This window comes from Globicephala melas, chromosome 16, assembly GCF_963455315.2.
Source record: "Globicephala melas chromosome 16, mGloMel1.2, whole genome shotgun sequence".
Lineage (NCBI taxonomy): Eukaryota > Metazoa > Chordata > Mammalia > Artiodactyla > Delphinidae > Globicephala > Globicephala melas.
The window spans coordinates 81,111,270-81,137,581 of record NC_083329.1 but is presented as its reverse complement, the minus strand read 5'-3'; the positions used below and the strand labels follow the sequence as shown (position 1 = coordinate 81,137,581).

The 26,312-nt window shown below is 41.7% G+C and overlaps 1 protein-coding gene across 1 annotated transcript in view; it reads right to left on the bottom strand.

The window, feature by feature from the left end:
• The window catches only part of EGLN1 (egl-9 family hypoxia inducible factor 1), a 56,964-nt gene that overhangs the window by 10,115 nt on the left and 20,537 nt on the right, over nt 1-26,312 (bottom strand). The window contains exon 2 of the mRNA XM_030839555.3: nt 1,184-1,303. Coding sequence (XP_030695415.1) covers nt 1,184-1,303 — 120 coding nt within the window. The remainder of the gene's footprint in view (nt 1-1,183; nt 1,304-26,312) is intronic.

Sequence of the window (26,312 nt, the reverse complement as noted above, 5' to 3'; positions counted from 1 at the left end):
ATTTATTCCTAGATATATTCTTTTTATGATGTGATTTTAAACAGAATTTTTTTACTTTCTCTTTCTGGTATTTCATTGTTAGTGTAAAGAAATGCAACAGATTTCTGTATATTAATCTTGTATCCTGCTACCTTGCTGAATTCATTTATCAGTTCTAACAGTTTCTGTGTGGAATCTTTAGGGTTTTCTACATAGAGTATCAAGGACAGAGGAAATTCTTTAAATCAGTATATGATATGGAAAGATGACTGGATCACCGTGAGCATACTCTAAGTTTTAGGATTTGCTTTTAGAACAGGACTAAGTTTTTGTACATTTAAGACCTCATGATTTCCATTTATGTGCGTATGCATGTGGTGGAAGAAGGTGTTTTAAAGGTTATTTGATTTTTTAAAAATTACCTTAGCTACACAAGTGTGTTCACTCTCTGAAAATCCACTGGGCTATACATTATGTTCACTTTTCTATTTAAATATTTTGCTTCATTACATGTAAGTAAAAAGAGATTTTTTACAAAAATCAACCAAAAATTAGTTTATACAACCTCCAGTGCAATAATACATGACACACTTCTAAAGTTTAAATCATTTAAACTTAAGTGAAACTCAGGCTGATGTTAAGGGAATAAATATTTGCAACACGAGAAATTGGATACGCTGCACATTCTAACTGGTTTTACAGGATTTTTCAGTACCGATAAACTAGCTTTTCATAATCCGGGGACAAAGAAATCCTGCCTCCTATATCCCATAGCCCAGTGCCAGACACCACCTCTGCAACAATGCAAAGCACGAAATGCAGGCGCTAAAGAGCAAATAACTTCATAATCATAATACATAATCTCCTGCAAAAGTCATGATAAAACAAACACTCTCAGAAGTGTTTTTATAAAAACTACTAGAAGGGATATTATTTTAATAAAAGATACTTTTGTTAAAGTTAAATTTTGGATATGAATGTTTCAACATCCGAAATAAGGGAATCTACTTTTTGAGCTCTATGAGGATCTGTTTCATGTTAACAAAGACCCACTCCTAATACCTGAGTGAAACATACCTAAGGAGGAATGTTTAACTGTGCCACGTTTTAAAGACAGTCTCACCTATGAGGAGTATGAATCTTAACACTACTTGTGAGGAAAAAATACCTGTAAGAAAAAAAAATGCTCAATGAGGTGGCATACCTTGGCATCCCAGTCTTTATTAAGATAATATATACATGTCACACATCTTCCATCTCCATTTGGATTATCGACATGACGTACATAACCCGTTCCGTTGCCTGGATAACAAGCAACCATGGCCTGTAATAATAATAATAATAATAAATTTTAAAGTCCACATATGAATAAAAAGGGAAAACAGCTTACAGCAAAGATCTCTGATTTTCGGCTACTCTGACTTACGCTTAAATTCTTTCTCTAATAAAAATCATGTTTGTAAATAGAAGAGGTAAAAATCTTCTATGTTGACATTAAGAAAAAACACAGGGTGGGCTGGTGAACAATGCAAAGTGTGGTGAATTCTGCCTCGCAGCGATGGGAAAAGCTGATGTGGAAGGATGGGAAAGCCTGCAGGACCTCTTTCGTGATCGTCACTCATGCCGATAACCAAGATCAGGGGGGCTTTGTCCTGCTCCACGGGAGATGGCCACCCTCCCCGAGCTCGCCACAGAGCACCTGCGTTACCGTCCGACACTCACACACGTCCTCTGACACCATCTCTCTCTGAGTGGTACCAATTTGGATAGACACAATTTAGAAGATCAACTCCAAACACTAACTCATTTAATGTCAGTGATTTTTTAAAAAAGGCTAAATGACAAATTAGCATGTGAGGAACCCCTCTTCAAATCAGAAAGTCATTTTTCCACTCAGATTATAACAAGATGTAGTTCAGAAGACTGTTGGGTTTAAGTATGAAGGCGTAAGAGAGGCCCAAAATAAAAAGCACCAAATAACTTGCATGTCCTAGAAATGTAGTACATTATAATGAAGTGAAATTAGTAAGGGTAATTTTTTTTAAATCTCAGGAATTACGAAGAAAGCAAAAACAAAGATGCTCAAGATTACCAGTTATTCTTGAAATTCTTTATTTCTCTAATTTCTCCACGTGTTAAAGTTAATGGATAAGTATTAATGTCAATGAATTAGTACAGTCATCAAACAGTAATTAAATTACATCATTATTTAAGATAAATGGCAAATGCTGATTTTTAAAATTCCTAAGTGAACAAATAACTCTGTTCTATCTCTGAGGGACTAGAAAGCATTTTAAACATGAATGCTTAAAAAAAAAAATCACATTTTCATAGACACCTGGACCTACTGCTCTTTATCAGAAGAAGAATTTTTGGTGAAGATTACTTATGTCTCTATTTTTCATAATACTAGACAGACTTTAAATCCCTCTTCTTGTGACCTGAGGTTGTAATAAGAGGGAGAATGACATGTTTCTTGCATTTAATAATGCTCAATAAAAGATAAACCCAATTTCCTTGTCATTAGCTGCAAAGGAAAGGCATATGTAGCAGACCTTGAACATTAACTATAAAAAGGTACTAATTTAATAATGCAACTAATCCATATGTGATTAATTGAGACAATTATGGTAAATTACTTGATACATTCTTATCAACAAAAAAGGAAAAAGAAAAGAAAAGAAAAGAAAAATCAACCTGAACTCTTCCCTAAGGAGTTTTCATCTCGAGAAAGTTTACTCAGGCCTCCCTCCAACTATCTGGTTTGTAACCTCAGCATTTCTCGGGTAAGAACAAATGGGAAAATCTTTCTTCGATAGTCCACCCCACCCCACCCCACCCCACCCCACCCCATCCCTCCATTTACAAACACCTCTTGAGCACCTACTATGTACATGAAAGGGCCTGGGGCTAAAATGATGAACGAAGTCTCTTGCTTTCATTTGTTATGGAACTCAGCATAGTGGGGTAAATAATCAACAAACAGATATATAACGTGATGTTAGGTAGCGATGATTTTCTTCATATCTTATGAAAAGATAACACATTATTGACTGGGGGATTTTTGCAGAAACTAACGTCTGTGGCGTTAATACATCTCCGGTCAATAATGTGTTAAGTTGAAGGATACAGAAAATGACAGAACGATACTCTGACCGCTCTGAGGATCTAACACTGAGCAGAGATGAAAGGAAGGGAGTGGCGAGTCGCGTGTCCATGTGCGGGGTGAGCACGTCCGGCAGAGGGCCCACGGGCACGGAGGCAGCAGTGGCGTGGCAGGCGGAGGGCAGCAGCAGGACAGCTGCAGGAAAAGGAGCGAGGGCAGAGGATGGTCGGAGGGGGTCCTGCAGGCCATGGTGAGGACTCTGGATACTGCTCTAAAAGTGACAGGAGGCTGATGGAGGACACATCTGATTAATGTCTGAAGGCGGTCAGTTTAGACTCTGTATGAATAAAAAATAACAACTGCAATACCCTCAGTGTCACCCACTACCTAACATTCACTGGATGTTTACTATTTGCCAAGCGCTACTCTAAGTAATTTCTATACAATAACTTATCTGACACAACTGTATGAGGTAACTAGTACCGTCCTCCTCCTCGTCATTTACCTGTTAAGGAAACTGAGGCCCAGAAAGGTTAATTCACGTTCTTAATGACATAGACAGCTGACCCAGGTATGAATGCAGGCAGTCTGGTTTAAGAACCCGTGTAACTGACCACTGTACTAGACTGTGGTGTGTGTGTTGGGGGACTGGGGGTGGAGAGTGAAAAAAGAAGACTGCTAATTCGCTACTGCAGTTTGTTTCTAGGAGAAAAACAAAAAAGAGGCTGACCAGGGTGGCAAGGTGGGATGTATTCTGAAGGCAGAAAAGCAACATGGTGTGCTCAGGGACCGGAAGCGGAGAGTAGGGAAGAGACAAGGATGACTGCAGGTTTCGTTTCAGCCTGTGTAACTGAATGAATGGAGCTAACTATTTACCAAGATGGAAACACTAGGTGAAAGAGTGGTTTTAGTAACATGCACAGGGTAGGAAAGGAGTTTCTCAGCAACAGTCACGATGAGTCAGACATCCCAGAGTAGAACAGGATTGAAGACACCAGGATTATGCCTCAAGATGGGACCTGTTTGTGTCAGTCACTTCTACTCCGCTTTCCTTAGGGTTACTGGAGGTACCTGAGGGTGGCCACCTGTGGCGGGGGGTCCAGTGAAATGAGAAGAGGCCAAACATTCGTTTGGTCTTGCCCCAGCCTTCAACTAGGGGCAGCATTTATCTGTGTCCTTTGAATTCCAAGTGAGACTTTTGGAAAAAATAAAAGATGCAATAAAAGCTTTAAACAATTGTATTAATTAAATTCTGTAATCCCTGATATAGCTCACTCACGCCCACCTAAGTGTATTATCTGAGGTGCCATTACCACTTTAGCCTGGCCTGCTGTCCCCTAGATCCCTTTAGCTCTGCTCTGGTGGCAGGGACGCTACCAAATGTAGAGAAAGGAAGGAAGGAGAAGGGGATCAGTGATACACAGGGCCTGCATTTTATCTGCCAGCTTGACCTGTCAATACCAGCCGCAGGAAAGGCAGCAGTACATTAGGACAACTGTAAAAGGATAAAATGCAAAACACCAGCGTAACCCAGCGAACTAGACGGCCTATCAATAATTACAGCTAACTGCGGCTGGCTATAAAATAAGAGTGATGTGTAAAGGAGAAGGAAGCAAGGCGACCCTGACCCCAGAGCACAGACGAGCCCTTCCGTGCCTATAACTAGAGACTCTAAGAGGAAAGGGAGAGCCAAGCATACCCAGAAAGAGCAGATCGTCACGGAAAACCTGAGACCCGAAAGAGCCACACTCCTAGAGGTTCTGGGGAAAGATAAATTTTGTAGGAAACATGCAAAGATTTGGAAGGATCATAAATTCATTCAAGTATCTGTGTGGCCTAAAAATGACACAGTGAAACTGCACTTAGCAATTCATGTGTGTCCTGAAACTCCTCCCCACTTGGATTCTAGAAAACATAAAAAGGTATTTCTATAACGTCTCGTGAAATCTGGAAGCTGTTATATTTAAAATAAGTATTCATATTTAAATAAAGTTATCCTTAGCTATGGTTTGGATTATCAAAATTTAAAGTTCCTTAAATGTAACATAGTGCTTCCAGGTTTGAAAAAATATTTACACTTTACGTCTTAACTGGTAATTTTGTTTTCCTGGTGTATATATATATTTTTTAATTTTTAAAAAAATTTATTTATTCATTTTTGGCTGTGTTGGGTCTTCGCTGTGATGCCTGGGCTTCTCACTGCGGTGGCTTCTCTTGTGGCGGAGCACAGGCTGTAGGCGCGTGAGCTTCAGTAGCTGTGGCTCGTGGGCTCTAGAGCGCAGGCTCAGTAGTTGTGGCACTCGGGGTTAGATGCTCCACAGCATGTGGGATCTTCCCAGACCAGGGATCGAACCTGTGTCCCCTGCACTGGCAGGCAGATTCTTAACCACTGCGCCACCAGGGAAGCCCCTTCCTGGTATATTTTACATGTATTTGTGTAAAAAAGACTCTTGATAGTGCTGTTCTTGTTTTGTTTGTTTTTAATATGCAGATTCTTATTCACAATACTTTTAATAAATTCAATTTATTTTCTCTTAATCTCTTGATAAAGCAACTAATAACAACTCATTCGACACCTGATTTCACCTGCTTGAGCATGTTATTAGTCTAGAAGTCATTAGCAGTATTAAAAAATATTTATGGAATACCTACCATATCACACTACAAAAAGGGTCAGTGTGATATCTGTCTGAAAGGACTTAACTGGAAAGAAAGAAAACACCAGGCAACTGGAAAGAAAGAAAACACCGGGCACTTACAAATCAACTGATAAAACTGAGTAGTGCAAATAATAAACAGGAAAATAATTCTGAAAAAAAGGAATTATTCATGTGGGATAAAATAAAGGGACAAGGCTCTGAGCTACACATGACCCCAGCTTATCTTTAAAGGACAGATGTGATTTGGAAAGGTGAAGGGATAAAAAGCAAACAGTATAAGCATGACAAATATAGGAAACAGCTGAGGGGACAGTGGGGTATTTTTATAACGGTCTGCTCTGTCACTTAATTACTTAAGTAGTAAAGTTAATTTGGTAAAAATAGGATGAAATTTTGAAAATTCAGCAAAGGAAGAAGGACAGGAAAGGTCAGCAGCAGTGAGCCACTGTGGTCCTTGGGTGGGGATGGCCACAGCAAAAGCTTTTAAGAAGGCAGCTTCCGTATTCTGGGATTTATATGAAAGATTATTGTAAGATAATGCACACTGCTATGGTCTGAATGTTTGTGTCCCTTCCTAAATTCACATGTTGAAATTCTAACCCCCAAAGACTTAGGAGGTGGGACCTTTGGGAGGTGCTGAGGTCACAAAGGGGAAGCCCTCATGAATGCAACAGTGCTCTTACAAAGGGGCTCTGGAGGTAACCCTGCCCCTTCCACCATGTGAGGACACAACCAGAAGTCGCTGGCTACGAACCAGTAAAGGGCCCTCACCAGACAGTGACCCGCATGGTCGCCCTGATTTCGGACTTTCCAGCCCCTAGGGCTGTGAGCAATATATTTCTGTGTTAATAAGCTACCCAGTCTGTGGTATTTTGTTATAGCAGCCCACAGGGAGTAAGACACACCTATGAAGGGTAAAACTGTTCCAAGAGATTTACACCGTATGTACTGGTCCTAAGGATAAGGAAAGGCATTAAAGTCGACGAAGAAAAACTGAAGTATCTCTATCCCTAGAGAGTTGTTGGGGATTGGAGCGGTACTCCCTGGTCATCCTTCTGTCCTTTCTGAGGAGCAGCAGACACGACCTCACACTCCTATAAGGGTTGGGCTGGAAGACAGTGGAAGAGTCTAGACATTAGCCTGAAAAAGAAACAATGCGATTGCCTACTATATCATTCTGAGGTACATTCCTAATCTGACATCTCTTTGAGACACCAAGTTGAAATATTTCAGTTTCCCATTAGGAAAAGTCTATTTAAACATAAGCAAAACAATTAAATACTATTTTTTTCCTTTTTGATATGAAACTATACATGATTGAGGACGTTCTTAAGATAAGAAACACCATAAATTTGTTTTTTACTCTAAGAATAAAAGGAAGGAAGAGGTTTGCGATACCTCTTTGGAATCTGAAGACATTTATTTCTGGCACTGGAAGGCTTGTATTCAATATGAAGTTGAACCAGGAAACTTTTTTCCTTTTTCCTTTTTGAACTGAATTGTTTTAAAACATTGATTCAAAGGCAAGAAAAGTAAAATTTTACAGGCTATCAAAGTACTATATTTACCCTGAATGGGGGGAGAAGCTTTACTATCTGAAAATGTATTCTATTAAACTATATTGCCCCAGGGTCGCCAGCCCTCTGCCCTTTGTAGATGTTGACAGTTAACATTCAGTAAGCACTTACCTTGAGCCAGGCAAGGATTACCGTCTCACCGTGTCTTCACAAGTTTATGAGGTTAGGTACAATTAATGTATCCATTTTGGAGATCAGAAAACTGAACTATAACGAGAACAGAAAGCCTGCCAAAGGCCCCAGAGACCTTGAGGGGCCCAGAGGGAAAACCGGCGGCTCTGCAGCCTCCCCAGTTCCTGGCTCCAGTGGGGTCCTGTTCGGCCTGACCGCCTACCTGACACAGCGATACGCACGTGCGTAAGGCTCGGTCCTCCCACGTCCAGATGTGCTTCAGAAGGTTTCCTCCAGCCCTGCAGTTACAGCTTTTAAGTCTCTTCCTCCTTCATTCCCAAAGCACACGTACCCACCACTATTCACTACCTCTGGGGTCCACAAAATCTAGCTCAAATACGGGGAAAACAGGTCATCAAGAGAACTAGACTAACAGCAAGTTGGTATTTACTATAAGAATAATCTAGTTTTTAAAACTGCAGATTTCAATTACACCTGCTTAGTTAATCTCGTTTCCTAAAAGAGACAATTAAAAACTTCATAAAGTTATGAATTTGGTTCACTGCATTAATTAGCATGTTAAAAATAGGGGTAATGAGGAAGGGCAATCCACAGGCATTTAAAATTTTAAGGCTCTTGACTTATTTCCTAAACTTCAATGTTATAAATAACATATCTCACCATAAATAAACAGACTTTGTGTTTGGGGAGGTGAATTTTTCAAATCTATATCATGGAAAAAATAAAACTAGCACAGAGAAAAAGGATAATAGCAATAAGAACCAGGGCAGTCTCTCTTGGTACTAGCCTCTAGTCCACACAGGGCAATAAAGACCATTCAGAAGATCAGTACTGGATAAAACTTACTCAACTAATTCCAGGTAGAAAGAGAAGATTGTAAAAGGAAGTACCAAGACAGTATTAGGACAGATCATGGCAGACTTTAGGGAAGAGGAGGGCACTTTAATTCACAGAGTGAATTAACTAAGGGAAGGTTTAAATGAGAAAATAAAGAACATTACTCAGATTTGCTGAAGTCCAGGGTTCATGAGAAGAGGGAAGAAAACGGAAAAGGTAAGATGGGCCAGACTCAGGAATAAGGGACCTTTATACTACAGGTAGAGGGAAGCCATCATTTTGGGGCAAGGGAGCAACATGATGAGAGGACTGTGCTTCAGAAACATGACAAGTAGAATACAGGGTGGATCTGGGAAAGGGGGCAGGAAGAAAAACGACACTGAGGAGACCAATCATATCACAACTGCAACAGACAAAGAAAAGCAAGGAGAGCCTGACAGAGAGGAGGGAGCTGGTGAAGGGTGGGGAAAGAGGGAGCAGGACAAAGGATCAACAGCATGGGGAGGGGTAGAGACTGAGGAAAGTGAGAGGCCTTAGTATGCGCTCTCACCGATAGAGCAAGGGACAGGCTGGAATCAAAGACGGTTTAAGAGGGTTTGTGTCTGGTTGAGATGAACAGACCACTACTGGAAGTAGGAAATATGGGTTTGGGAAAGATGAGTTCCTTTTTGTGGACATACTGAGTTTGCCATGCTGCTAGGCCATCTGGGTGCAGATGTTCAAAAGGCAGTTGGGAATGCGAGTCTGGAACGTCAAAAAGAGGTCATGGCTGGAGATGCGGGTTAGGCGCCATCTTCACAGGGGACAGGGGAAGCGACGCGGCTGCCACTGAGTGCCACGGAAGGAAGAGCGTGTAGGGAGAAGAGAAGGAACAGAGGACACGTTCTTATGGAATAAACTCATTTAGAGTAAGAACTCATTAAGCTTTGTTGCTGTCCTCATCACAGGAAAATGGTTAAATAACTAGCCAAAGGTTGACCAACTGTAAATGAATTTTGACTAATTATTTCACTTATTCTTTTTTGACTAATTGTAAATGATTAAAGATATATTATAAAACAGGACATACAAGGGCATTACGTTGTTTCCTTAAAACGTTTTTAAAAACTTTTTGTTATTATAAACAATACTGTGATTGAGAACAGTTTTGGAGCTCTAATCACTGTAAACATCCTCAATAACTCCCTAAAATCAAATTCCTGGAAGTGAAAATATAAATCTTTAAAAACTTTTATTGCCAAAATATCCTTCAGAATCCTATACTTTGTATGAGTACATATATATTCCCACCCATTTGCCAACCCCGGCTGTTAAGTTTCATTCTTTTAAAATAGGTAAAAACTTGTATTATTAATGTTTTAATCACATCTCAATTTATGAGTAAACATTTTTCACATTTTTACTTGCTATTTAATTCTTTTGTTGACTGCTTACTCACATCCTTTATTCACTTTCCTATTGGGTTATTCATCATTTCTCTACTGATTTTTGAGAGCTGTTTATTAATCTTCTATCATATAATACAAGAACAATTTCAACATTTTTACTATGCTCCTATAGAATATTTTAATACCAGCTAGTTATAATTTGTGTAGTAAGGCAGAGTATAACCATAATAATTACTAATATAAGTTAAAGTTTTAAAAAGTCCAAGAGACTCTTCTCTCCATACTCACAGGAATGAAAAATGCAGGGAAAAAAAAGGAAACATAATAAATTGAATTGCTCCAAATTACTCCTCAAATGGCCCAACAATGATGGACTGTTTAATCCAACACCAGACACACTACTTTCCTTATTGGGCCCTAATTCTAGCCCCAAAGAAAAAAAACTTCAATATATATTTAAAAATCCACCTGCTTAAGAGCAATGTCCCAACAGGCAGTGTAATCTAGAGATACATAATGATGCCTTACTGCACTCCTTTTCCCTTTTAGCAAGGAATTGATGAAGTCCTACTGTACAAATCACGAATCGGTCTGGGGGAGCAGTTTATATTTGAGCTGCCTGGCTCTGCTGTCAGAGGAGACCTATAATTTGTTAGCCTCGGCTGCAACCTCACCAGCTCTGCACAACCCTTCCTCAGGTTCCTAAGCTGGGCTCTGTTTATGGCAGTCACCTGCAGCACCCCAAGATGAAACCTGAGGAGGACAGAGCAGCCTCTCTGCACAAGGAGGTGGGGATCCCGGGCAGGCCTCAGCTGGATCTCCAGGAGCGACACGACTGCACTGCATTCCAGCCCATGCAAGGAGGTGCACAGGTAAGACACAGTCTCTGACAGCTATGGCAAACCTGTTTTATTATTGATATAACTCTCTGGCAGAGTTTGCAATTTAGCATTCAAACAAACAAACAAACAAAACCCCCAGCTGCTTAACATTACAAACATGCACTTCGGCACCTCGCTAGGCCTGGGGATACAGAGACGGAAGTTCAACACCTGCTTCCTGAAATTCCAGAGTCTGGAAGAGAGGTGTGATTTAAACTATTTAAATTATTTCAGCATAGAGAGTGCTTATTTGTTTTAACGGACTGGAGGGCTTGGATCAGAGGGTCCTGATATTCATCCTGGATTGTCAGTTAACATTTGCAAAGCCACTCCCGGATAGAGACAGTCATTGGTTAATTTTGAAAGCTTCTAATCAGAAACCTCAGGTAAGCCCAGGATCTTTCTCTCTCTTCAAATCCAGAGAGTTTGGTGATTAGCATAATAGATATTAGAAATGACTACAGTATTAGAAAAGAGTGGTGAGTAAGCTATGTGGTTTGGCTAGATGTCAAACAGGAACCACTGCTCTTACATGAGCACGTACATAGAAGTCTAGTGAACCCAGTGGTCTATACTCTTTGGGATGGTACCCTAGGCCTTAAGGTTCCCGCTGGTTCTGCCATTAGTCCCCTCTAAGGGAATTCTGTTGTCTGATCTCATGTAGGTTAAAATGAATACTAAAACCATATTAGCACTTCTGCCTGGAATAAACCTTTCATAAAAGGTGCTTGTCAGAGTTTCTAAATGAATGGAGAGTAGAGATTCCACCCAGTTTAGAAAACAGTCTCTAAGACTATTTGTGTGTGTGTGGCAGAGATCAGGCTGAGTTTTGTTTTCATAGTAACATGCCATCTGGAAGCTCAGTTTTGGGGGAGCAGATCAACCGTACTCACTTATCTGTAGCTGCAAACGTAAGCAGTGTCTCTCAGAAAGAGCCTAATACCTAAACAACTGAATTGGCTCAGGTGGGTCATAACAGGGAGACAGTCACATAAAGGCATCCGGGACGGCGTACTGAACAAAACAGAGCCTTATATGAGGCATCCAGACAGCAAAGATGATCAATGCGCTCATGGGAATGGGGCGGCAGAAAATACTGTATGGAGAAAGTGACAAATGAGCAGAATTTTGAAGGATAAAAACAGAACTTTTCCAGAGCAGGGGAAGATTCTGAGTAGAGGAAACACAATATTTGGAAAAGGCGGCACCCTGAGAGGGCCACAAACAGGCGAGCACCGCTGGAACACGAAGGGGCGGGGCGGGGCGGGGGGAGATGAGGCAGGATAGACGGGCAGGGGCCGGCAGAAAGGCTCTCAACGACTTGCTCAGGAGTTTGTTTTACAGGCCAGTGAAGCCAAATGTGTTCAGTAAGAATCACTTGGTCTACTTCTTAGAATATGGTTCCAAACCCCATACTTGAAATCTTGATTTCGTAAGCATGGGATGAGGCCTATGCTCAGAATTCTAAACAAGCGTTCAGCAGGATTCTGATTATCAAGGGCCGAATGTCAAAGCATAGTAGCAGAAGAATCGTATTTCAACTTTCCAAGCACCACTCAGGCTACTCATAGGGGATGGAGTGGAGGACCTGGGATTAGAGGTTACCGACATGCACGTGAGAGATGCGAGCCCGGACGAAGGGCCACAGGACTGGAGAGGACGGGAAAACTAAGGCAAAATTAAGACTGTGAAACAGACAGGATTTGGTGCAGTGACAGAGAAGGAAGAACGCGTTAAAACAACAACAACCACCTTAAAAATATCCACTGTTTATTCATTCATTCAACAACTGTTTTCTGAGCATTTACTATATGTCAGACACTGTTCTAGATCTTGGGGGTACAATAATGGACAGACAGATTAAAAAAGTGACTGCCTTCAGGGAACATATTCTGTTAGGAGGAGAAAGGACAAACAAAATAATTAAGTCAACACAGAGCACAATAAATAGTACGTGAGAAGATAAGCACTGTGGAAAAAAAAAAACAGGAATGGGGAATACAACGCTGGGCTTATAATTATTAATGGGGTGGTCAGGCAGACCTCTCTGAGAAGCTGACGTCTGAGCAAATCTGAAAGAGATGAAGAACTGAATGTTCCAGGCACAGTGTGCCTGGCCTGTCGGAGGGAAAGGAGCGTCAGTGTGCCTGGAGAGGAGAGAGCAAAGCAGGCGACAGTGGGAGATGAGGTCAGAGGTGAAGAGCTGGGGGCTGTAGACATCACTGAAAGGACTAAGAGAGAGGTCGCTGGAGGGCTTTGAGCAATCTGGCTGCCATGTGGAGCAATGGCTGGAAAACTACCGCCCACTGCCCGTTTCTGTTAGTCAAGTTTTATTGGAACACTCATTTGTTTACATATTACCATCTGTGGCATGGCTGTTTTCATGCCACGACAGGACTGAGTCGCTGCGACACAGACTGTTTGGTCCACAAAGCCTAAAACGTTTACCATCTGGCCCTTTGCAGAAAGTCTGCAACCCCTGATGTGGAAAATAGACTGAAGGCTGGCAAGAGTGGAGGGCAGGAGGTGAGTTCCAAGGCTACTGCAGTAACAGGTGAAGTGCGCTGACGGCCTGGATCACGGCGCTAAGAAGTGGCTGGACTCTCCTTCTGTTTTGAAGGCAGCACAAGCAGAATCCCCAGAGGGACTGGTACGGGGTAGAACATGACTCTAAGGTTCTGGCTTGAGAAGCTGGAAAACTGTAACTATCCTAAATGAACGGAGACAACAGGTGGCACGGGCTTAGGGCAGGGGCTGCGGGAGATGAGGAGGCCAATTTTGGACACGCTGAGACTTAGGGTTCACGAGACGCTGGTAGGAAGACAGTCCCTGCTCCTGAAGAACTTGCAGTCCAGAGGAATCAAAAGGAAAACTAATCATTTCAACACAACCAACAATTAAAATGACCAGACTAGGCACTAAGCATTATCCCACGGCGGGAAGTTGGGATCAGGGAAAGCTTCTTGATAAATGTGTCTTGAAAGAAGAATACAAATTAGCTAGGCAAAGAGGAGAGGGAGAACATTCCAGCAAAAGAAAAAGTCACAAACGAAGACAAGGAACAGCACGGTGTTACGGGCTCAGGCGTGTGCTGTGTGTAAACTGCAAGTGGGGGAGCCAAAGTGTGAGCACGAGGCTGGACACGTGCAAAGCCCCTTCCTGGAAGGTGAGTGCTCCTTGATAATGAACTTGATTTTATCTGGTGGGTAATAGGGAGCCACCGAAGAGCTCTGAGCTAGGAAGTGATACAATCAGCTCTGAGTTTTCATTCACTTGAGTAGGTGATAGAGTAGCACCAAAGCATAGCTGCAAAGTAATGAGTCTGCTTTTCTTACTGGAGCTGGCAAACAGCTAGCTGTTTCCTCTTTTGGGTCACTCTATAGAGGAAAAAATGATGGGTGGTTTTTTTTTTTTTTCCTTTGGCTGCGTTGGGTCTTCGTTGCTGCGCGCGGGCTTTCTCTAGTTGCGGCGAGCAGGGGCTACTCTTCATTGTGGTGCGCGGGCTTCTCATTGCGGTGGCTTTTCTCATTGTGGAGCACGGGCTCTAGGCGCACGGGCTTCAGTAGTTGTGGCTCGCGGGCTCAGTAGTTGTGGCTTGTGGGCTCTAGAGCGCAGGCTCAGTAGTTGTGGTGCACGGGCTTAGTTGCTCCGCGGCATGTGGGATCTTCCCGGACCAGGGCTTGAACCTGTGTCCCCTGCATTGGCAGGCGGATTCTTAACCACCGCGCCACCAGGGGAGTCCCTGGGTTGTTTTTTCTGTTTTGTTTTGTTTTGCGATTCCAAATCCTGTGTTTTTTTTTTAATTGAAGCGTAGTTGATTTACAATGTTGTGCCACTCTCTGCTGTACAGCAAAGTGACTCAGTTATACACGTATAGACATTCTTTTTTTATATTCTTTTCCATAATGGTTTATCAAAATGCTTGTTTTTTATTTTTAATTTTCTTGATGTAGAATCAATGCAACAGTAACAACAAAAGTCATATTTTTAAAAATATTCCCAAAATGAATGGGTTCAAATGCATTACTTAAAAGTTTAAACTTAGCCCTAGCCTCAATGCTTGGAGAGAAATTCAGTAGTCACTAAAATGCTTTTTTCATTAAGATTTAATAGACAAAGTCAGCACTCTTTCTTAGTTCATAAGAACATATAACTCATGGTCATATAACTCAAGACTCTTAAGAAATCAATAATTCCAATAATGAGCTGATTCTTTTTTTTTTCCAATAATAATAGCACAACTCTCTTTGTAGGCAGAGAACCAAGCACTTCTGAAAAGCTTTTGTGGCGTGACTGACAGAGATTCAAGTCGCAGCATTTGTGAGAGGACGAGTTTACTGGGAGAGAACTCCAGTTTACAGGACTTGCATACAGTGCATCTCATTTCAGTCCTGCAACGGCTCCATGAGTCATGCAGGAAAGCGACTATCTACATTTTACAAATAAACCTATCTGGGCCTTGTTTTAAGTGCTGAAGGGTTTAATATGCCTCTCCATACCACTGCACGGGAATGTAATCAATCTTATAAGAGCCAGATCTGGTCTTAGAAAATAATTATGGCCCGGTTCAAATAAAGTTAACCTCTCCTCTACTTTTATCACTTTGAGTGAGTTTAATGCGCTTTTAACGTTCTTTGCTTTTCACATCATCCTTAAGGTACTTGCTTAACTATAAATTGCCATATCTAGACACCTTTATAATACTTACTTTATGGGTTTTCCGATCAGATTTTGGACTCCTACAGGGCATGAACCAGGCTTTACTAATCTGTGCCAAACACAAGTGCTCAACTATGTGCTGAATAAATCAATTAATGACTAAGGGGGGAGGCTGGGAATAATGTAAACAACTTTAATACATTTAAAATAGAAGCTGAGTTTTACTAAAGGTTGACAGAAGTATTATTAGGTCATAAGAAATAAATTTGAAGTTCAACAGCTTTCTACTTGCAAGGGATGACAAAAATAACATACACACCACACACACACACACACACACACACACACACACACACACACACACACACAGAGGCAGGGTTACTAAATTAAGCCTACAGACTGGTTTTCATTCAGTACCATGTGACTTTATTTTGGCCCTAGGCGTAGCTTATTTTTAAGAATGTTCAAGTGTACCTAGCGAGTGGTTTAGAAAAACGGTCTAAAAGGAATACAAGATTTCCATAACAACTATTAAGAACTCAAGTTCTCTAAACCCTTACGCCCAGTGACTTCCAGGCATATTGCCAGTAACTAAGTACTGACATCCAGAATTTCCAACCCTTGTTCCCACTGCCCTCCAGAACAAGCATCTGTGCCACTCTGCTGCTTCTCCCCTATTCCTCAGGGCCACCTATTTCTTTGAGCTACAGTTTTCTGCTGGCCCAGGTTAATCTTATGTCACAATGTTTACTGAATCCTGTTAATAACAGATCCATCCAGCTCATCTGATCAACATCATTATGTGTAAATCTACTGCAGGCAGAATTTTACCAACTGTTGTTCAATATTATCTCTACATACGCTGCTGATGAAAGAGGAAGTTTTGTTTTGGTTCTGGAGGGTGATGGGGCCCAGTGACTCTAACCAAAGTGACTGATGGGCTATGAGGTGGGCCACTGCTGTAAGGATGTGATTAATGTGCAGAGAATGTTGCAAGAAGTCTTAAGGTGAGGCTCCACTTTTGTATACAATTTGAGAGAATTTTAAGTAAATTAATTATGAAGAACCAACCAGATACACCTTGAAAACATTCTCATATATTTGATTGATAAGATGGTGAAACAGGAGCTGGACAAACTAACAGGTTGCTTCTCGATAAATCCCACATCTGGCCCCTGTCTGCCTGGAGGTTCTATTCTGTCTTTAGCCTCTACCTAATCTACCTTTTCATCAATTTTTTTTTTTTTTGGTGTAAACATCTCATATCTTAAAAGGCTTTGCAGAGGATAGTATTGCAACAATACAAACTTTTCTTCTCCCAAACACTTAACATGCAAACCAAACCACAATGGTTAAAATTACCTAACAGAATTTAAAACAAACAGCAGAAGCGTGAGAATAGTTTATATGATTCTCAAATGTTACTTCCCACTCTACAACCCTTCCCTAAACTTAACTTCAATTACATTTATTTCTACCCAAATGTAGCCACTCAGCATCCTGACCACAAATTTTGATCACTACCAATGATCTTGAATCACAAAAATAGAAGAATCTATCAGTGTAACTTTTCTGAAGGGGAAGAGTTTAGATAAATAAATATAACAGGAAAACAACCACCATTTATTGAGGTATTACTACGTGCCAGTCACTGTGGCAAGAACTTTATACTCATTCTTTCATTTAATTCTCACAACTCCTGGGGGGCAGAGTAAACTATAAAACGGGGATAAGACAGTTTAGAGAACAGATATCTTAAAAAACAAAAAACTCCCCAAATCTAGGAGTTTGGGTTGACCATAAACTTAAACGAGCCACTGTGTTACTAAAAAGCTACTGCGACATTAAGCAACATTAAACAGCTCCTAGATTCTGTACTACTCAGGCCATACCTGAAGCCTGTATCCATTTCTGGGGACACATTAGAGGAAGAATACTGACAAGCTGGAGTATTTATTAAGAAAAAAAAAAAATGGCCAAACAACGTCCAGTAAGTAACAGTGGTAGAAGTGAGCAGGTTTAGCATGGAGAAGACACATCCCCAGTGGACTGTCATCTCCAGAGTGCAGGGCCCAAGTCAGATAAAATAGCACCCCATCTTACGTAGTGCTTTCCAGTTTGCAACATGGCTTTTACATCCCCAAAAGGCCACATGAAATAAAGGAAGGACACAGACACTGCCTGCACTGTATGTGCTGGGTCACTGGGGAGGTTATTTAACTTTGCTGTGCCTGATTTCTCTTGTCTGTAAAGTGAAAATAACAACGGTATACCTGACCTGCATGGCAAATAAGATAGGACACAAAAAGTGCTTAAAACACAGCCTGGGAAACAGAGAGCGTCAGCCGTGTTAGCTACTACCGACAGCTACGGGGCGTGGGAGAAGTCCCAAACCTTCAGAGCTGTCTCCTCATTTGAGAAATTAGAATTAGCACTATTTCACACGAGGATGTGAGCTAAACAAGACAACAAAGGAAAGAGTTCTGTACATCTTAATTCCTTTCTTCCTTCATGAACACCTTCATTATAATCTCTACAAGAGCCTACTATGCACCAGGCACCTTGCGAAGTACTGATATAATCTTTATTATCTCATTTAATCCTTACAACAGTTGTATAGAATGCTAATGTCCTCATTTTACAGACAAGGCCACTGAGATCTGGAATGGCTAACTTACCTGAGGCCACAGAACTAAGCAGCCAGCTAGACTGTGAACCCAGGTTTGCTGGACTCCACAGCCCAGTTTTGAGACTCCACACTATGTGGCTTTTCATGCACATTCCCTCGTTTATGCATCTTGGCAGCTAGCAACATGCCTAATAAAATGTTTCTTTAATCAAATAAACGCATGCTAGCTGTGCTCCCCTTGGCACAACTGTTCTGAGGAAAGAAGAGTGCAGAGCAGCAGAGGCAGAAACCCCCCTTCCCTGCTGCATCTGCCGCTGAGTGGCGGAGCTCATGGACCACGTTGTCTAGCCAGCTTTCTCTGGCTCTGAAACGAGGAACCTGGACTACATAACTTTCCAATCTAGCTCGAAGACTACGTTCCATCTGGCAGTACTTCAGATATAGCAGAAATTGAAAGTAGAAACTCTAGAATTTTAAAACTGGAAGAGACCATAAAGGTCTGCCCCAAACTCTTCAGTTAAGAGACCCCTCCAACTAGAGATCCAAAGGACAAAAATCTGGGTCTCCCAATTTCTAATCCTACACTGCTTCCTTTATAATGGCACAGAGCAGACATTTCAAACCGACAGGATTAGAAGAAATATAACTGGCGTCACAACGCATGTAATAACGGACGCCAAAATTAAACAGTACTTGGTAACTTTTGTTGGTCTAAAAACTCAAACTTTATTAGTCAGCCCAGAACACTCACTGCTTAAAATAAACATCGCAAATGAGGACACATTAAGATATCGGCTCAGTTTTGTGAATATCCAATTCTAATAAATAAACGGGGTGACCTCAATAAATTACTGATGACAAAAGCCTTGCAGAAGCACTATTAGCTTTATTTTGTTTTGTTTTCTTGAAAAAAAAATTTACAGAAATACTGGGTAAGATTCTGAAACTACTGTTATAAAGGCTCAACCAAGATTAACAAAAAAATTTTCATAATCTCTAGAGACACACTAAAATGCAACAATTCAACTAGAATTTTACATATTCAAGGATGGTATAAAAAGACTTAGAAAAAAAGAAAGTGTTCTGTGGCTAAATATAAAAAGCCACTTGTGAGATTAAAATATAAAGCACAGGGAATTCCCTGGCGGTCCAGTGGTTAGGACTCTGCGCTTTCACTGCCGAGGGCCTGGGTTCAATCCCTGGTTGGGGAACTAAGATTCCACAAGCTGCGCGGCATAGCCCAAATAAATAAATGGCACAAAACATTTAAAAGGAGAAAAATGAGAATTTAATTTTTAAAATAACAAAAATTTCCACTATAACATTTAAGGCAAATGTTATTTAAGTCACATTAACAAATGTTTATTAAAAGCATATTATATAGAACAAATGGTAACCTAGGTCTGATTCACTATGCTCTAAACCGCTGTAACTCCCCAACTATAATAGACAAACTGTGAAAAATACAATGAAAAAAACACAAATAAAATGTTACAGCGGGTACTTCCCTGCTGGTGCAGTGGTTAAGAATCTGCCTGCCAATGCAGGGGACACGGGTTCGGTCCCTGGTCTAGGAAGACCCCACATGCCACGGAGCAGCTGGGTCCGTGAGCCATGGCCGCTGAGCCTGCGCTCTGGAACCTGCAAGCCACAACTGCTGAGCCCGCGCGCCTGGAGCCCATGCTCCGCAATGGGAGAGGCTGCCGCAATGAGCAGCCCGCGCACCGCAGCGAAGAGTAGCCCCCGCTCGCCACAACTAGAGAAAGCCTGTGCACAGCAACGAAGACCCAAAGCAGCCAAAAATAAGATAAATAAAATAAAAATAAATAAATAAAAGGCCCTTAAAAAAATGTTATGGTGGTATAGAAATGTTATGTGGTACAGAGGAGATAAAGCAACTTATAGTACAATGGTTAAGTAAGTATATTAAGATTTGCAGCTGGCCAGCCTGGATTATAATTTCAGCTCTGCTACTTACTAGCTACGTGTGGGGATACCTACAGTACAGCTGTCCCGCAGTATCCACGGGGATTTGTTACTTGGATACCAAAATCCATGGAAGCTCAAGTTCCTTATATAAAATAGCACAGTATGTGCTAATAACCTACACACATTCTCCATATATTTAAAATCATCTCTAGATTACTTATAATACCTAATACAATGTAAATGCTACGTGAATATAGCTGACCCTTGAACAGGGGTTAGAGGTACTGACCTGCCACGCAGCCAAACACCTGAGTATAACTTATAGTTGGCCCTCTGTATCTGAGGTTCCTTCAGATCTGTAGTTCCGCATCCACAGATTCAACCAACTGCCGATAGCATAGTACTGCAGTATTTGCTAATGAAAAAAATGTGCATATAAGTGGACCTGTGTTGTTCAACTTGTGTTGTTTGGGGGTCAACTGTAGCTGCCAGCATTGCAGCAAATTTAAGTTTTGCTTTTTGGAACTTCCTGAATATTTTTCCAATATTTCTGATCCACAGTTGGTTGAATCCATGTATGCGGAATCCACGGATAAGGAGGGTGGACTGTATGTATCTCAAAGGGTTACTGTGAGGATTAAAAAGAGAATGCATATAAAGGGCTAGCATTGCACGTGGTACCCAGTAAGCATCCAGTTAATGTTAGCTATTATCATCATTCCTGGTACACTCCTCACACAGTCACGGGGGACTGCATCCCTGCCCGTGTGTGGACATCTGCTTTGGTTTGCGCAGCATCCATTCCCCCTCTTCTCGTTCCAGCAGCCTCATTTCCTAGGGCAATGCTGATCTGTCATCCTCAGTGCCTATGTCTGGGTGAGGCTCACTCTTTACCCTCCAGGTTCAGCACATGGTTCAAGCCTGGCCAGAGATTGGTTCACAAATAAGCACACAGCCCAAGCCAATTTCTGTCAGAGCCCCTGGTAAACAGAAGCTCTCTTTCTATGTACAGCTGACCCTTGAACAATGCCGGGGTTAGGGACAACACCCCTCCGAGCAATCAAAAATCCAAGTATAAATTATAGTCTGTCCTTTGTATACACAGTTCCTTCACATCTGTGGTTCAGCATCTGGGGATTCAACCAACAGCAGATCATGCTGTATTTACTTTGAAAAAAATCCTATAAGTGGACCCCCCTGCAGTTCAAACCCCTGCTGTTCAAGGGTCAACTGTGTATCTCCAGGATGTAAGGCTGAAACTACTGGTGAGAGAAGAGGATGAAGAGAGCTTACAAGAGAATAAGTAATATAGAAAACAAGGGCTGAGAGATCAAGTTTTGATGATACCGCTTGCGCCCTTGGTTCCAACTGTGCGCCAGAAGGTCAATTACTAGACCTAGAGTTCTGGGAAGCAATGCATTTCTCTTTCGGCTTGCTTAAGCCCATCTGAGGAAGTTTTCATTTTCTTTTGTCATTTACACCTGGTATCAATCACCTCCCAGAATGCAGTAGAAGGGCGTGGATTTGGTTCTGCCACTTACTAGCTGTGTGACCATGGACAATTTGTGTAAGCCTACTTGATGAGAGGGTGAATGTGATAACGCATATAAACTGCTCAGTCTTCTGCCTAACAGTGAGCAAACACTCAATTAGTAGAGGCTATTATTATACCACTGACTCCCAAATTGACCTTCATACTTGACCTCTCTTGAGTAGCATGTCTATATTACCAGTGGGCTAGCCATCTCCACCTAGATAGTCCCCTATCCAGCCTCAAATTTGACATTTCCAAATCAGATCTTACCCTGCCTCCACACTTCCCATCTACAACAAAACAAAACCCCCACAGGAGATCAATTCCTCACTGATTAATAATGTACTCTAAGCAGTCTCTAAAACCAGAATTCTAGGAGTCATTCTAGACTGAGCCTTCTTCCCTGTTAGCCAGTCAATCACTAAGTCCTGATAAATCTCTACAGCCTGACAAAAAAGAATTTTCCTCTTCCTGGTAGATAAGAACAAGGGCAGAACTCCTCCAAATCCAGGATGTGTGACCTCATAGGCTTTCAAGAAGACCTCCAATCCTTCTACCCCTCCTTCTCATATTCCTCCTTGTGGCTTCGTTTCTTTCTTTATCCAGGATAGAGTTTTTGTTAGCCCTCTCATTTTTCCCTTAACCTCACCCTGCAAACTAACAAATTTACAGCCAAGCTACTCAGCACTGCTGGAAAAAGTTATTACCATGCAGACTAACACCTAAACAACTGAAAGTGGTCTCTGACCTCAGCCGGAACTTCAGATTTGCTTGGCAATTTCACCCTAGTCAATTTATTTGTACTCCTCAAAACGATTATTCCAAACCTCCATCACTCACCTCTTCCAGCCATTATTTCAGCTCCAACTCTTTAATTCAATAGATGGAGATGTTTCCTACTTCTCTGAGGTAATTAAGGCAATCGGGTAGAAACTTCTTCAACTTCTTACTCTCAGAACTCTTAATGTATCTAACCTATAGGCCTCATCACCTCATTCCCCTCAATCGGAACGGCTGGCGTGTACAAGATTACACAACACAGTGATGGAATAGGCAAAAGGGGCATTCTTTCTCCTATGGAGGGATAATCCTGCCTATACAGCGCTTCTGAAATTTTAACACACATTTATAATCACCTGGGAATCTTACTGAAAATCCATATTCTGATTCAGGAGGTCTGCAGTGGGATGTGAGATTCTGCACTTCCTTCCAGCAAACCAATGCTGCGGGTTTGCAGCAAGGTTTGGAAAAGCAGGGTCTAGATTCCATCCTGTCTCATCTCCTCAGAGACCTTTCACTCTAAGTCAACACCTTTATCTGCCATATCTTCACATCTGTTTCTCTCTCAGCTGTTCCCTCCCCCAGCATGTAACATACCTGTCTTTTCTACTTTAAAATAAGCCCTTTCTCAGTTACCATCCAATCTTCTCGGCCGCTTTGCTCCACAGGTAAGTTTCTATGAAGAACAGTTATGCCAATGGTTCCCAGACTTTCTTGGTTCACACAGTAATTAGTCACAGTAATTTTTTCATGGCACTCTTAGGCCAAAAGAAATACCTGATTGTTCACTTTATTAAGTCGTATGGGCCAAACCACTTGGCAAGTATTTAAATCCTAATAGTTTAGCGTCTGTTGGGCACTGCATAACTTTTCAAACCTTGGAATCAGCCTCATTTCTGTTTCACACTGATTTTTAGGAAGTACTTGGTTTTTTTTTTTTTTTTTTTTTTGCGGTACGCGGGCCTCTCACTGTTGTGGCCTCTCCCGTTGCGGAGCACAGGCTCTGGACGCGCAGGCTCAGCGGCCATGGCTCACGGGCTCAGCCGCTCCGCGGCATGTGGGATCTTCCCGGACCGGGGCACGAACCCGTGTTCCCTGCATCGGCAGGCGGACTCTCAACAACTGCGCCACCAGGGAAGCCCAGTACTTGCTTTTCTAAAAAAATCAGAGTAAGCACTGAAAACCCAGCTTCACAAAGGTATGACATCACCAAAAGGAATACAGTGACCTAATGGTGTGGTGTCCAAGAGATGTTGCTGTATTTCCCTTGAAATTTTAAAAATATTCATGGCACCCCTGTGAGTTTGCTACAGTGCCCTGGGCTGCCTTAATGCACAATTTGATAACCGTGGGTGGTCTACATAGTTCTCAGAATAGCAGCGTTCGCTGCTCGGAAGGTTGTTGGAAATGCAGAATCTTGGAATTCACCCCAGGCTTACTGACTCAGAATCTCTACTTTAACAAGATCTTCAAATGACTCCTAGATACCATTAAAGTTTGGGCGAAGTCCCAAACTACGCCCGCCCCACTTTTCTTTTTTTTTTTTTTTTTTTTTTTTGCGGTACGCAGGCCTCTCACTGCTGTGGCCTCCCCCACTGCGGAGCACAGGCTCCGGACGCGCAGGCTCAGTGGCCATGGCTCACGGGCCCAGCTGCTCCGCGGCATGTGGGATCCTCCCGGACTGGGGCACGAACCCGCGTCCCCTGCATCGGCAGGCGTCCCCTGCATCGGCAGGCGGACTCTCAACCACTGCGCCACCAGGGAAGCCCCGCCCCACCTTTTTAATAAAAGCAATATATGTCTCAAGTTCTAATCCTAATTAACCCTCTCTGCTGTGGTTGATACTATTGATCTTCTTGCACCTCTATTCTCCTTGGTTAAAACACCACTGTCCTTTGGTTTCCTTCTTTTTCTTTCAATATGCTTTCCTCCCATGCCCTTTCTCCACCAATGAAGTTTTCCTTCCCACAGGGCTTCTGTAATTAGCACTACCGTTGCTATGCAAAATTCCTTCTCCAGGCGACGGCACTCAATCCTGTGGCTTCAGCTATGACCTATATGCTGACCACCATAGTCCAGATGCCTCTCTGCAGCCTTAGACCTATAAAACCTATTTCCACTTGTACATACACAGGCATATTAAACTCAACGATTCCACGACAACTTATTTGCCTGTCATCCCTGGTCTTCAAGTTGCTGTTCTTCATATATTCTTTCCTTTACCAAGTGGCAACCTTGGTCAATTTCCCTAGAGAAGCTTAGAAATCATCCTCGACTTACCCTTCTCCACTTCCCTTGCCCTATACAATCAATCAGATCAAATATCCCTTGCTATGTATGCCTGGATCTCTACAGCGCTAGTACTTCTATCTTAAAAGAGGTCCTTATCTTTTCCTTGGATTCCTAGTCCCCGCCTCCAGGACTGCCATGCCCTGCTCCAAACTATTGTCTGTACTCCATCCAAGTTAACTTTCTAAAATCAAAATCTGATGTCCCTGCCTTCCTCTGATCCTTCAATGGCTCCAAACGCCTAGCAGTGCTTTTCAAAGTTTTCCAGCAAACAGTAGAAGGGTCTGCAGATACACATCTAAGAAGCTCACTATACACACGACATTTCTTGCAAGGCTCAGTTTTATCTTAAATAGTCATTTCAATTTTACATTCTATTCCATGGTTAGCCACTGATGTTATGGCAGATTCGAGTAGTTGCAACAGAGACCATGTAGCCCACAAAGCCTAAAATAACTACTACCTGGCCCTTTGGGGAAAAGTCTGCTGACCCCTGCATTACACCATGAGTACTGTTAAGGCTAGGATCGTGTTTTACTTGTCTTTACGTCCCCAGCACGTGCCTAGAGAAAGTACTAAAAAATATTAACTTAAGGAATTAGAATGCTGCTAGGAAGAGCTCCAAGGGCTCATAAGGGAGCTCCAAGGGGCTCACGTGTCCACCAGGTTGATACAGAATGTCCCTAAGCCCTAGGGAAGATATACAGCATCCAACAGAGATTTTCTTCAGTAAAGGGACGAATCAACATCATGTGCTTCCTGGTAAGAGGCACTGAGAAGGACACAGCAACACTTGAGCGATATTCCTGACAAAGTCAAATAACCCTAATCTAATGGTTAAACAATGACAGACAAACCCAAACTCAAGGACATTCTACAAAATAATTGGCCTGTACGCTTCAAAAATGTAGGTGTCATAAAACACAGGCGATCTGAGGAACTGGTTCAGATTAATGGAAAGTTCAGAGACATGATAACTGAATGCAATGTATGATCCAAGATTTTCATTTGTTATAAAAGACATTATTGGAATAACTTGCCATATCAGGATAAGATCTGTATATTAGATAACAGAATTATCAGTGTTAATTTTCTGATTTTGATTATTGTTGTGTGATTATATAAAACAATGTACTAAGGTAGCTAGTGGTAACGGGTGTCATGCTTGTAATTTATTTTCAAATATTTCAGAATACATATTGAGAGACAGGAAAAAAAATGAAGCAAATGCACTAAAATGTTAACATTTGGGAAATCTGGATGCAGAGCATTCAGAAATTCTTTGTAATAATATCGCAACTTCTCTGGAAGTTGTAAATTAAAAAAAAATTTTTTAAGAAAAAAATATAATAGAGATGTTCCTTCATCACTCAGTGAGATCGGAAAGGCTGAGATGAGATAGGAGAAATAGAATACTACTATACAGAGGTCAAAACAGGTTCTGAAGAAACTGCCACTAAGCCCATCAGACCTAAAGCTATTTTCCCAAAGAACTTCCATGTACCACGGCATCACTCACACATGCGTCCAGAATGGCTAAGAAAGTGTTAGGAACTACCATTCAGAGCAACTGGTATGAGAATTAATACTTCTGGAACCTTGGAATTGCATCATATTTTGCTTCTCCAAATGGTGAGAAGTAGAACACTTAAAACCAAAATACTTTAGATAAGAATAGGAAAGCGGGGTGCTAGGAAAACTGTTCCACCTGGCAGTCAGTATTTTAAAAAGGGAATTATTTCAAGAAATACTATGAGAAGCGGTAATTTAGAAGGAAGAGAGGGAGGGAGGAAAATTAAAAAGCACACACAGAGTGCTTACTCTAAAACCTTAACCAACAAAAGAACGATGAGATTGCCCTAATAAAGTATGGCGTGTCCGAAGAACAGGAGGTAGTTTCATTTGCTAGAATAAACAACGTATGACAAGGGA